The sequence below is a fragment of the Anguilla anguilla genome, chromosome 3, assembly GCF_013347855.1.
Source record: "Anguilla anguilla isolate fAngAng1 chromosome 3, fAngAng1.pri, whole genome shotgun sequence".
Taxonomy (NCBI): domain Eukaryota; kingdom Metazoa; phylum Chordata; class Actinopteri; order Anguilliformes; family Anguillidae; genus Anguilla; species Anguilla anguilla.
This window is the reverse complement of record NC_049203.1, coordinates 41,007,995-41,021,759: the sequence shown is the minus strand read 5'-3', so window position 1 is coordinate 41,021,759 and position 13,765 is coordinate 41,007,995. Positions and strand designations below refer to the sequence as shown.

The following is a 13,765-nucleotide window of genomic DNA, read 5'->3' as shown; positions in this document are numbered from 1 at the left end:
TTAAGGGGTCTAATGTGTTCCAAGAACCTTCACCACACCATTGCACCACCACCAGCAGCCTGGACTGTTGACGCACAGCAAGATGGATCCCTGGATTCATGATGTTCACACCAAATTCTGACCCTACCATCTGGATGTTGTATGGAGAAGGGGTTAGAGAAATCCACCTGAAAGCAGTAGGGCTGTCAAAAAATATTCGAAGTTCGAAAACTATTCGAAAATCTTTCTTTTTTTAAAGTTCGAACCTAAATTTGAGCATTCGAATATTAGTTTTGGACCCCGCGTATTGTAATTAACATGCAGGCTTTCATTTCATGCGGCGAATCATGTTCATGCACGCAAAGTTCATTTTGGGCAAGTGGATCGTCTGGTTTTCCTTGCCAATAACCTCCGGTGATACTTTCAGCTCTATGGACACGTTAACGTTACTGGTCAGCTAGCCTCGCGAGCCAGTCTCTTTTTTCGTTCAACAGATCTGGTAAGCTAACAATTTAGGCTAAATAATGTTCCCATGGCAGGCTATGTTTCCTTTCTTTTCTGAAGATTTTGATAAAATTGGATGATGAAAGAAGTTAAACAAACTGAACAGAGTAAGTAGCCTAATTTATGTTGTTTTAGGCTACAGGTATTAGCCGTTTGAATAGTTTTTGTGTTAAGAACTAAACAGGGATTTCCTATAAACAATAATTTCCCGATGATTAATAAATGCCGATGTGTGGCACATCCACGTGAAAGTGCTTTATTCATTTGCGCATTAGGCTATAGAAACTGCAGGGAGCTCATTTATAAAATGAACTTGCGTGCATAAGTCAAGTGAAGACCTGACGTAGAGCGATGACCGTTTCCACGGTCAAATCGAGTCATGTTGAAATTTTTTTAATCACTACTTTGACGTGATTTTCTACACACGCGCTACACAGTTGATCAAAAATATGTTTTGTAAATGAGGCCCCAGATGTAGTAACCTAGTATCAAAGTTCACCGATGTCCTCTATTCTACTGCCCGCTCGTGGAAAATAACGCGTAGGCCAGTTTAGACGGAGCATCACGTGCATATTGCGCCCGACAATAAGCGGCTTATTTGTGTGAATTATAGGCAAATGATATTCGAATATATTCGAACTCTAAATAATTACAAAAACGAATATTCAAACTCAATTTCATGGCACTTTTGACAGCCTTAGAAAGCAGTAGGTTTCAGTTATAGGTGTAGCAGCTGTTTTCCCTGTCCTGATGGAACTGAGGATGAATTGTTGCCCCATTAAATGTCTGGATGGTTAATAATGTATGAAAATATGAATAAGGATATGTACATGGCATAATAATGTAATATTAATGTGCTATAAAACCCTGATTTAGAGACTAGGAGACAGAGACCTACTGTCTAACGACATACATACAAACAAACATTTCCATTAATAATCTTCATTTTAATAATGAATCCTTATAATTGCCATTACATTTATAAAATTTGTTCAAAAAAATCACAGTAACAACAGTAGACGTCTGTACAAAATGTATTTAGCATTTCCAAATCGTTTCAATTAATATGTCCATATGCTTCCGTATCATACAGGAGTGGCGTACCTTGACAGGTAAATGCTGCATGCTCCGCTGACATCCCACGGTGTTCCTCTTGCTGTCATACGTGCTAACATTCAGGTACACAAAGAAACAGGAATAAGCAATACACAGGAAGTGCTTAAGTTCTGTGAACATATAATCTACACACAGCAGTGTATAATGTACCAAAAATAATGTGCAAAATAAATAAAAAAAAGTATACAGTTAAACACAAAATTCTGTAACTGGTGTGTTTTCACATGATAAAACAACGATACAAATTCAACACCAGTTCTATTGCAATAATTATTGAAATGATAGAATCAGCTGCTGCTAAGTATTCAGTGCTTCGGTCACTTATTCTAAAACACGTAACAGACAGACTGGGGGCCTGAATATGGTATTACCTCAGTCAGCAAAATCATCACAAAGTGTGATCATCTTGTTACTTTGGAAACTTCCTCAGACCAGCTACTTACTACAAAGCAGCACTCTACTGGTTAAATTGATTCACTACAGCTTGCTTTTATGGCTCCACCCTGTTGCAAAGGTCATTTTTAAATATAAATCTAACTGAAATAGCAATACCCACATTGTTTGCTGCCATGTTTTTCCCCACTCCTACATTGCGTTGTGAACATACTGTTGCTTATGACAAGGAACCATATTTACATGTGTAGCCAGGACTGGGTGCCATTAGAGATTGTGTGTATAAAGGTAACTCAGATACATTGAGTTTGAGTATGTCAAAATGTTACAAAGCCATGCATAGCCTATGATTACTTGATAATGGAAGGCAGGCATGCTTTATGTATCCTATATGCTACATATGGTACTGGATTTATTTATGGATTATCATGTTTAAATGTAATTTATTGATGTAACATTTGCTTATTGTGATTAAAATATAGCATAGTATGAGAATTGCATACACACTATTTTCCTCAATGAATATGACTTTAGAATGGAGTTTAGCATTCAGTGATGTACTTCCACCTGTCATGCGCTGCCATAAGGCAAGGTAAAATAAGGAAAAAAATGTAGAAACAAATTTTATGAGTTTTTTATACACCCAATATCACATAGTCCGTCAAAAACAGAACAGTGCAAGGCCTTGACGAGGGTTTTTCTGAGAGGTCAGAATTATGTGGTTTCACCCATATTGGTTACAGCCAATCAGCTGCCAAATATAAAAGTAATCAAAACATCAGTGATAGGACCTTAACTTTCCTGTACTGAAAAAGTTTAGTGTGGATTATGGGGTACATCTAAAATCCCACAAACGCTGGGAAAGCAGATTCCAGATGTAGCATTTATCAAAGAGAGCTGTGGGTAGTGAGTGAATTTTTCACAAACTCACATCTCTGCTTTATTCCAGAACTCCTTAGATAAAAAAAAAAAACAAGGACAGGACGCCGTACACATTGCCTAAAGTAGACCAATTTCTTTTCCGTAATCTGTTAGTTCCATTTAAATCATTCTCATCTGTGTTAGTGTGAGTGTGTAAGAGCTTGCAGATAATTTACGGTTTACTGCATAATCCCAGAGTCTGTACAAAAGAAAGGGTAAAATTGTATATATTGCATGGTGCCTGTACTCCCAATACATTTGTCCTGTCCAGTGCAACTTAAGAAACAAAAACTTGAATCAACTTGCCTTTACCTTGGCTGAGTTGTCTTAAATATTATAAATCAGATTTTGCCCCTTGCTAGGAGTTAGGAAAGAAGAAAGAGACAACAGTAGGATTGCTACTGATATAAACATCTCTGACAATTTTAAAATGAATTTGCCTCTAATATCTACATATATATGCATATAGATCTCTTCATAATAAATAACTATTCTATATAATTTGGTAAGTAGACATGGGACATTTTGATGCACGGTGAGAAAAGAACTTGAAATAAATATGCGAAAAACATAAATTCACAAACTAAAAATGCGACAAAGATGTGTACTTATTCTTGACTATGAACTGTAGCTAGATGTCATGTGATCCTCCTTTCTCTTTTGGTGGTTCTGTAGGAAAATCATCCGTATAGAAATGGTATCTGGGAGGACAGCTTCCCGAAGGAGGGGGTGGGGAAAGGGTGCCAGTGTTCAGCAGGACCACACTGAGGCGTCCACTCTCTGCCTGTGTACAATAGGTCTGTTAGCAGCACAGGTTTGGTGTTGGACTTTGGCTGTAGCTTTCACTGGTAATGGCAGGAAAGGCAGAACTGAGATCCAAGTGTCTGGTAAAAACCTCACATCCAGCAACAAAAGACAGAGGAGCTGGACAACTGGGAGGTTCTAGCAGGCAAAGTCCTCAAAGACACTGCGGTGCACGTGATGGTGGTGGTTTGGCAGTATCGTGTTTGAGTAAGCACCCTCCACTTGACTCCTGGGTCTTTCGCTGGATTCCTGTGGGTCACAGTGCCAAGCCAAACAGACATATTTTAGTCTCTTAGATGAAATGGTAACTTAACTACAAAAAATGTGCTAGAGCTACTCAAAGGGAAGTAGTAATTTTAATCAGTCAGCTAGAGGGGAATATTAGACAGAAAGGCCTGCATACTAAGCTACAACAAAGGGAGGGAATTCTGAGTCTAATCTAAAATTATAATTTTCATTAAACATATTTGCGACCATGGTGTTTCAGGCAACACCTCAACAACGCAACAACAGAGGACTAGAAAACTTAATTTTGCTGCAAGTGATTAAATTAAAAAAAAAAACTTTCTAGGGGACTGAACTCCACTGTGAGTTAAGTAAAGAAATAGTTCTGTGCTTTTTTTTATCCCTTTAACCCAACCATTGTTCCCTGAAGACTGAGCCCTGAAGTGTGCTGTTAAATGGCACACACACAATCACTGAATGTTTTAATCTGTTCCGTGCGGGGGAAAAAAACAAATAGCTATTTGGAGTGACACGTGTTTGTTTTCTAATTTTATGTTTTATGATTATAAACAATAAACTGTACACTGATATTGTCATGAGCATGATTACACAACCAAAAAAGAGGAAGTTTCCGGTTCCCTTGGTGTATTGTTTCTCCTTGTACTGAAGTGGCTCTGTGCATTAGAATAGCTTACGGTTAAGCTCGCCTTGGCCTTCATGTCCTCCATGCCCACTGTGGCCACAGTGCCGGTCGGCTTGGTCTTCTGGTCCTTCTGTGGTCTCAGCAAACGCAGCAGCCTGCTCTTAATCACCTGGGATTTACGAGGGAGATAACTATGAGCGCGCGCCATTAGGGAGCTTATATCCCACACGCACGCTACACACACCAGAGCTGAGCGGCGGATTTGCATATCATTATATGTTTAGTCATGGACACATTTTTCACATAAGCTATTTACAAGCAGTGCTTAATGCTGCATAGCAACGGAAGTTCACGTAAATGCTGTTGTCAGGGCAGACTGAACAATAATTCTGAAAGAATAAAGACAACGGCTGACTAAACTTCCACTTCCGCTTTTGCAATACAACAGCATATGAATCAGGCCATGAGTACAAATACACATCTTTGAATAAAATAATTGTAGTACCTCATAGATGTAATCAAATATTTCTAAAATGGTCAGAATGCTGGCACCAATGAACAGTCCCATCTGACCGCCAATGTCACCTGAACAGAGAAAATAAAGTATTAATTTCTGAACAATTTCTGCTAAGAAACACACTAAGATTATGTTAGAATGGTGGAATATCCAACACCATATCTTAAATGTTCCTTTAAATTCCCTCCGTGTCTTTCATTGTTATTTCAAAACTTTTTTCTACACTACACAAAATATAATAAATGCATACTGTATAGTAAACAAAATGGAACACTATGGTAATTTAGGAACAACAAATATATGCAAAGCAGTGGCTACAGGAGTAGTTAATCTACAAATTAAGTACATAATAACTCAGCATGCATAGGCCATCAAATGCAAGCCTAGTTGCCTATGACTATGGCTGCTAGAGATTCAGTGACTTTTAAAAAATAGATGACTTTTGGGGTGTGTTTGGCAATAGCTTCAGTGAACAAGACACTTTAGTATCAGTGACCATGACCAAAAATGTCAAGAAAAGTTCAAGAGCTTGCAGAAATGCATACTCCAGCATTGTGATGTCCGAGCATTAATTCTTGCAAGACAAAACAAGCGCAGCCAGTTTAGAACAGTGGTGACCCAGCACACTATAAAGTTATAAAGTGACTTTATTTTAAGGTTTCCATTTTTTTGTTCACCGTCTGCATGTAAGTATGTTGAAGTCACTGTTGTCTCTGGCATTCAGAGTGTGATATCATAACTCTCTGACATAATTGCAGAAACACCAGCATTCTGACATTCTCACACTCTGACCTTGGTTAAATTCAGTATGTAAATTACACAGTCACAATAAATGGAGAGAACATGTAATAATAGTAGTAATTCACTGCAAGCAACGCAGGGCACCACAGCTTCATATGCACCAGTAAACAATCTCCACCTGCTCACAGTTACACAAGGTCAGGGGTCATCGCTAATACTGTAGAGATGGGCTTTTATGCATCACTTAATAACGTGCAGAAATAGGGCTCTTTATTTATATTTTTACTTGGGGTTGGGGAGGGGGGGGGGGATAGGGGGGTATCTTTTTAAACCAATATAACTATTTTTTCTAAATATGTAAAATATTTGCCCCCCCGTTGGTGCTGTTCATTCGGGAGCACACAGGCAAACATGCTCTCCTCCCAAGCATATGCTACCATCTGCCTCTTTTAAGCTCACAGGCCACCAGCTGCAGGAACTTTCTGCTATGCCTTTTATGGCTTTTTCTTATGCATAACCCATGGTATGCAAATCATATCTTGTAAAACAAAGAGACAAGTCAGTTCAGCTGATGCTACTTCATATTTATCCAAGAACATTTATCCAAAAATGTAACCATTTACAGGATATAGGCTGTCTTTAGTATATAGAAAGACATTGTAATGAAAGAGCACACACCCAATAATCCGGCCATGTTGTAGGCTTTCCGCTGCTCTATGGTTTCGTAGCTTAGGGCTTCAAAGAAAATATCCAGAACAAGGAAGTTGTCTCTAAAAATACAAAAAAAAAAATGAAATCTCAAAGTTACAAAACTATGATGTTCAAACAGAAGACAAATACATGACTATTTATAATGTAAATCTTGGCAAAATGTAAATCTCTGGCAAGGTTTACATTAACTCATAAAGCAGTAATGATGCTTTCGTGAGCACCTTAAAAACATTACAGTACATGGCAATTACATGAATAGAGCGCTGTGAATGCTCTAAATAAGTTTTATGTCATATCATGATATAGTCGTTGCAGACTGTTATGTCACAGACTACAGAGAATATTCATGAATTCATTCTGAACCCTTGTTAATACATCCATTAGAACCACAGTTCCTGTATGCATTGTCACCCCCTGTGATAGACTTGAGGATCACAGACTTAAAAATGCTGCAGATATAATGCACTGATAACACACTCATAATCACTTAAAAAGAAGCTTACATAAAAGTATTATTGATTTTTGAATGGGACTAAAATATAGTATTATGAGGCTGTAAAATAGATTACAGTAAGCCAATATAGTCATGATTGCATTAGGAACTTTTTTTTTACAAAAAATAATTCAAAATCACTGAGGAAAAAGAGAGATAAATCTTTCTCAGTAATTTTATGTTTTGTTAAAAATAAAATAAAAAATCTATATGAATAGTTCCTGATGCAGTCATGACTATATAGGCATACTGTAATCTATGTTACGGCATCATAATACCATATTTTAGTTTTTCTCTTTCTCACACACAGACACACACACACGCACGCACACACACACCCACACACACACACACCACACTCAAGTGGCTGAGAGGTAATAGATGTAGTTGGAAAGAGTTACCTGATGTAATCCACTGTTTTGTTATGTCTTCGGGCCAAGAAGCGTGCAGAGCCCTTACTGGGAATCTTCACCATGGAGAGCTCTTTGCCATAGCGGGTCACGTCACAGGGTGTCTCACAGTTACAGCTCTCTCCAGAGTTCTTCTGGAAATCCTCTGCAAAACACAAGTGTCTTAGAGTACTACAAAGCCCAGAGTGCACGCCTTCAAAACCCTAAATCTTCTACCATACATTTTGTATGCTCAGAGTAACTCACTGAGCATTTGACGGCTGACTTCCTTAATGTGATGACATATTTCCTTCAGAGAATACGACTGTGGTACAGGAACATCCCGCCAAATTGAGCACGGATGAATTTTTAAAAGGAATTTAACATTCAGTTCAGAACTTTCTCTCTCTCCTCATTTTAGAGAAGAAAAACATGGTCTCGCAGATGATTTCAGAATTTTAAAGCAGGAATCTTCTACAGATAAAATAAGGTGACTTCTGTGAATTAGAACAACCATAATGAGGTCATCTGTATGCAGAGACAGGACAATCTTCTTAAACTTATTTAAAAATATGCATTCTATTTATAAAATAAAGTTATTACCTTTCAGAAGGGGTGAATTTATTCATATTATCTAACAGGGAGTAGCACAGAAATGAATATGATCCTGCCTTTGTGTTATGGTTGCTGTGGATTTATTTCAACCAGCCATTAAATGGAGTCAGTCTTCTTTTGAACAGATAATTAGATTTTTGGCTTATTGCACCTTAATATCATAATTGTATTGTTAACATCACTTGTCACATAATAAACGGTTTGTACAACCATCATCAGATGCCGCCACATGGCTTACAATAACAGACTGCATTTAAATACACTGCCTGGCCAAAAAAAAGTCGCCGTTTGGATTTTTTTGGACAGTGCCCACTGTACAAGCCTCTGGAGGCAGTGTTAAGATCTGGGGTTGCTTCAATTGTTCAGGTCTAGGCTCAGCTATGTTATGTGGCAATAAAATTAAGTCAGCTGAGTACCTGAATGTACTGAATGACCAGATTATCCCAGCAATGGATTTTTTCTTCCCTGACGGCACAGGCATATTCCAGGACGACAATGCCAAGATTCATCGGGCTCAAATTGTGAAAGAGGAAAAGCATGAGGAATCATTTTCACACATGAATTGACCACCAGAGTCCTGAACTTATCCCCATTGAAAGTCTTTGGGATGTGCTGGAGAAGACTTTACGGAGTGGTTTGACTCTCCTGTCGTCAATACAAGATCTCTGCCAAAAATTAACGCAATTCTGCATGGAAATAAATGTTGTGACGTTGCATAAGGTTGTCGAAACAATGCCACGACGAATGCACGCCGTAATCAAAGCTAAAGGCAGTCCAACAAAATATTAGAGTGTGCGACTTTTTTTTTGGCCAGGCAGTGTAGTATTTTAATCAAGGCTGCGAATGATTCACAGAATAAATTGAGTCTGTAGTAGGCAATATCATTCTCTGTGAATCTGTTCTGAATTCTCCTTAATATATCCAAACACAACATATGACCTTATTATTAATATGTTGATTCATAACTATTGATTTTGGTGTCAGTGATTTAGAGTGTTTATTTAAAAGAAAATATTAATCTCACCAAGAGCTGTGTCTACACAGTTCATTTTTTCTGGAGAACATACATTATGGTTTCCTGAAAAGAAAACACAGAAAAGAAAAATACAATCAGATTAAAATGCTATCAATACCTAAGCATATTGTCAAAGTATTTTACGTGTATTTATTGCAAACAGAATACATACCAGACATCATTCATCCAGGAATAACACAAACGCACAGTCAATCAGTTTGATTCAAAAAGAACCTGGGTTGCTTTAAATAAAAAAAGGTGGAAGGTGTTTGGTTGGATGAACCAATCATTTATAAATCTTTTTCTTATCAGGGTTATTGACTTATTGTGTGCTTGGAGCAGTATGTACTGCCAAACCATTTCCCAGGGTACTCTGAAAGATTCTTGTTATATGACATTATTTTATATCCCAATTATATCTATACATATTGAGCAAACATTTTAGGTAACCTACAGAGAACAGGTCTGGTTACAAATGTGAAACCACAGTGTGGTAATTTCAGCTGAGGCTTGTTCTGTCACGATCCTGATTATACATTGGAATTGAGAGCAGAAAGTCTATCCCACAGGCATAATTATAAAGTCTTTAAAAAAACAATCAATGACTCCCTTCTCGCTGACAAATGCCACACAAGACACTGTAATGACAGGAATTCATCAACTGCACAATTAAAGACAAATAAGGCATATTCCTCTGAGCTAATGCTTTGGGAGTGATTTCATGTTCCGCTGTGCATTACAAAGATTTATTCAAAAACATTACACACATGAATTACGTGTTCATTAAGACCTGTGGGTGAACAGCCAGATATTTTCTGGATATTTTGTGTAGCTCTGCATGACTTTGTGTCTCTAATGTGGCAAGAAAAATTTGGTCAGACAGATATTTTAAATGGCTGCCCTATTACAATGCGGTATATGACTTACATATTATTGAGAGGTACAAATGTGATAAAAGAAAGGGTAAAATTTTATGAAGTGGAAGAGTGAAATGGTGATGGGGAAACGTACCTGGCATGTGAAGCATCCTGCATTTACACTTTTTTATCACCTCTTCGGTTTCGCATTGCAGTCGACACGCACTGATGCTGTAGGAGTCGAACTCTGCCACCTTTTCGCTTGTTGGGCGACATTTCCCCCAGGGTTGGGGCAGGTAGGTCAGCTGGGAAAAGAGCAATAGATCTGATCTGAGCACAGCGATATTTAGGTTTAGGAAAGGAATAATTGTGAGAAGCACCGATCGGGTCGTGTCAAAGATACTCCAGGTCCGAGTAACAGTGAAAGCAATGAAGGTCCACTTTAGTTTGAAGGCCACAGGAGGCTAACCTTCTGTTCCTGGCATGAGACGAAGGTCTGGAATCCTGGAGAGACTCCGAACCCCAGCTGGTGGATGTAGGGAGGCTCGTCCTGACTGTGGATCTGCACTCGGATTCCAGCCTCCAATGATGTCTCATCTACCAAAGTGGCAGCAATAATAAACATCTATGAGCCCTGATTAAATTGTATTACCCAATTCATAACAGACCAAGGGAATAAAAATACTACTACAGTACTACTACAACAACTACTACTGCTGCTGCTGCTGCTGCTACTACTACTACTACTAATAATAATGATAATAATAATAATAATAATAATAATAATAGAAGAAGATGGAAAGGTGACAATATGCAAGTGGCTGTGCCAAAAACTATCCATTTACAATATTTATTTTGTTTGTTTTGGATTTTTTCAGATCAGTTTGGAAGTGGCAAGTATGCCTCTCAAGTCAACTGCAAAAATAAATTATGGTCACCAACATGAAGGAGGACAGGAGTGCTCAATGAAAACATGATTAACAAACAGATGGGTACAACAGTGCCCCCCAGCTTACTGGTCTCCTTCCAGATGGGCAGGTATTCATCCTGCTGGATGTCCAACATAATCTCCAGGCCATTACCCATCCCTCCCTGCTTCGATTTCTTCACTTTGGCCTTCTCCCCGTTGAAGGTATAGCATTTTCCGTATCGTGTATAGACCTACAAAGGCGCAAGAAAGAAAGTGTGTTTGAAAAGCCATGTGGAATTAAAACCTTTTCACTGTGTGGAATCCAGCTATTTATATTTGATGACAATTTATGTGGTTTGTTTCAGAGGTAACTACATCACGCTGTACCAGCTGGAGGGAAAACAGATCATTTGACAACCTCAATCAGAGACGTGCCAAACGTCCTGTAGTCTTTGCAATGAGTCTTTTGTTTCCATCATCCTAGTCGTACTGCAGACTGGCTATGCTGACGTTCCTCACAGTTATGTTCCAGGCTGTCTATATGAGGCTGTCGGTAAGTTTAGTTTCACACAGTGAAACAACAGCAGACAGGGAGATTTCCGTTACCTCACTGTGTATCTTTGAGTGCTATGAGTCACTCTAAGCTGTAGATCTAACTCCAATACAACTCTGGCTGTTCACAATGTAGATACAATGTTAATAGATAAATGAAAAGTAACATGACTGCTATATGTCTTTTGGATTTATTTTTTACAAATGTATATGTCATGTTTTTTATAATTTACAGTTTATGTGTTTTTATGCTCTTACAATGTATGCATTTTATTTCTTCTCCTACAGTGAACAACAGAAGCAAAGTTTTTTTGGTTACAAATACCATACACATTCTAAATTGCTAACTTGTCAGCTCAGCATGAAGTATAGTATATTGTGGATATACTGTATGCAACTAGTAGTATATTACCATTTGCACTCATATAAGTTACCATGGCAATGTTGTGATGTACCAGATATATTCTGATTTATATTTGATAATTGAAATGAACTATTTTCAAGTTATTTTTACCTGATATTCAAACAACTGTGAGAAATCTAAATGGTTTCTGACAATGGGACACTGCTCATGTGCAACAATATGTGTTTTAATGTCTATGCTTCCGTGTACTATTCATATATTGACCCCTATTCCAACAGTTTAACTACAATAATTTTGCACTTTGTACTTGAATCCCAACTTTTTTTTATTATTTCAACTTTGTAACATGGTTTGTGTCAGTCAGTTTAATAAAGTATGGGTGGAGTGAGATCTTGTCCATGATTTAACTGACACTCTATGGTGATCACGCCTGGAGAAGACCAAAGAGACTCCAGGAGGAGATGCAATTATTTCAATTGGATCATACCAATAGAAGATAAAGAGAAAATGAAAGAGGAAAAGGTATTTAATATGTTTTTAATATGTCAGATTTGTTAATTGTGCTTGTCTCAATATAAACACAGGTGACAAAAGGTTTATTTGAGTCATACATCCTTCAACTTTTCGAAAGCCATCCCAGGCATTAGGCATAAACACCTGAAATAAATAATAGAATGTTTCAAAAATAAATAATAATAGGAAGTGGCTGGAAATGATCAGAAAGAATCAGCAGGGGGCTATAAAAATAAAGCTGGAAAAAGCCTGTGGACAGGGTGTCTATCATTACGGGGTTTTATTTAACTCTGATAAATCAGTTTAAAGATCAAACAGACTTTTGTGATGTCTAAATCAAGAGACAAATATGAAACAACACATAAACATTCATTTAGAAGCCACACGTGTACTCTGGCCTCTGATGGCAACATAAATCAAAGTGATGGTGGTCTGGGCACTTTAATACCCCACACCTCTTTAGCATCGTCTGCAACTGTAATTAAAGAGACTAAAATTCATTGCTTATGCAATATAAAAATTACAGAGCTGATGCATATACACACACGTACACATGCATGCACGTGCACACACACACACACACACATACAAAACACACACACATATGAAAACATTCAGTAAATACCCATGTGCAGGGCCACACTGAAGTCTAGAAAAAAACTTTCCTTTACTTATGTCAATTGTCACTTCCCTTATCACTAACAGTATATAATATACAAAACTATACCTAATAGGCATTATACTGTATGTTTAGGATTGAAGGTAAATTTAAACTTATAATTCTGAATGCTTAAATGTACAAATATATCATCAAGGACTACCTTTGATTGTAAAAGCTGGAGGCCGCAATGTCATAGCAAAAGCCGTGAGCTAAGTGGCATCAAAGCAGGTGCTTTTGATTGACACCATTAATTTGCTGCTGGTTTAATCTCTTCAGGACTGGTGCAGAGAGCAGCTTGCTATGCAAGCCCTATCATTACATTTATAGCAAAGCAATTGACATGACAGACTTAAATCTCACCAGCTAGTTCTCATCTGGCTAATAGCCCTAAGTCACTGGACTAATTTGACATAACTTTACATATGAATGTAAAGTAAAAAATCATGTACAAGATGTAAAGCCCCATAATTTCACACAGTAAGCTTGTTTACATTATAAGGGCTGTAAAATACTGTGCCTTCTGTGTACAAGATTTCTGTCACGCTTCCCTATACTGTGCTGGCAGAGGCCAGACTTACTTCTCATCTTTGGAAATTCCCTCTTTGAGGCCATGTGATTGATGAACCCATTTTCTCTTGGTAAGTATCGGGCAGATTTTGGCGAGATGAAAACTTATATTTTCGCTATTTCTCCAAAGTGCTTGGGCTATTGCTGAAAACATCTGAAAAAGGCTGTGGAGACATTCATATTTCAAAACGCCAACAAATGGCTCATAAGTGCCTTTTACAGTTTGCGATTTACAATAATCTTTCATCCACGGACAAAGCAGAGGCTTCATGGAA

General features: G+C 37.8%; 1 protein-coding gene across 1 annotated transcript in view; it reads right to left on the bottom strand.

The window, feature by feature from the left end:
- Nucleotides 1-1,409: 1,409 nt before the first annotated feature.
- Nucleotides 1,410-13,765, bottom strand: part of LOC118222403 (acid-sensing ion channel 4-A-like) — an 86,636-nt gene continuing 74,280 nt past the window's right edge. Inside the window, exons 2-10 of the mRNA XM_035407986.1 lie at nucleotides 10,940-11,084; nucleotides 10,393-10,520; nucleotides 10,078-10,228; nucleotides 9,076-9,129; nucleotides 7,449-7,602; nucleotides 6,522-6,613; nucleotides 5,091-5,170; nucleotides 4,638-4,754; nucleotides 1,410-3,966 (exon numbers count right to left, since the gene is read on the bottom strand). Coding sequence (XP_035263877.1) covers nucleotides 3,856-3,966; nucleotides 4,638-4,754; nucleotides 5,091-5,170; nucleotides 6,522-6,613; nucleotides 7,449-7,602; nucleotides 9,076-9,129; nucleotides 10,078-10,228; nucleotides 10,393-10,520; nucleotides 10,940-11,084 — 1,032 coding nt within the window. The 3' untranslated portion in view covers nucleotides 1,410-3,855. The remainder of the gene's footprint in view (nucleotides 3,967-4,637; nucleotides 4,755-5,090; nucleotides 5,171-6,521; nucleotides 6,614-7,448; nucleotides 7,603-9,075; nucleotides 9,130-10,077; nucleotides 10,229-10,392; nucleotides 10,521-10,939; nucleotides 11,085-13,765) is intronic.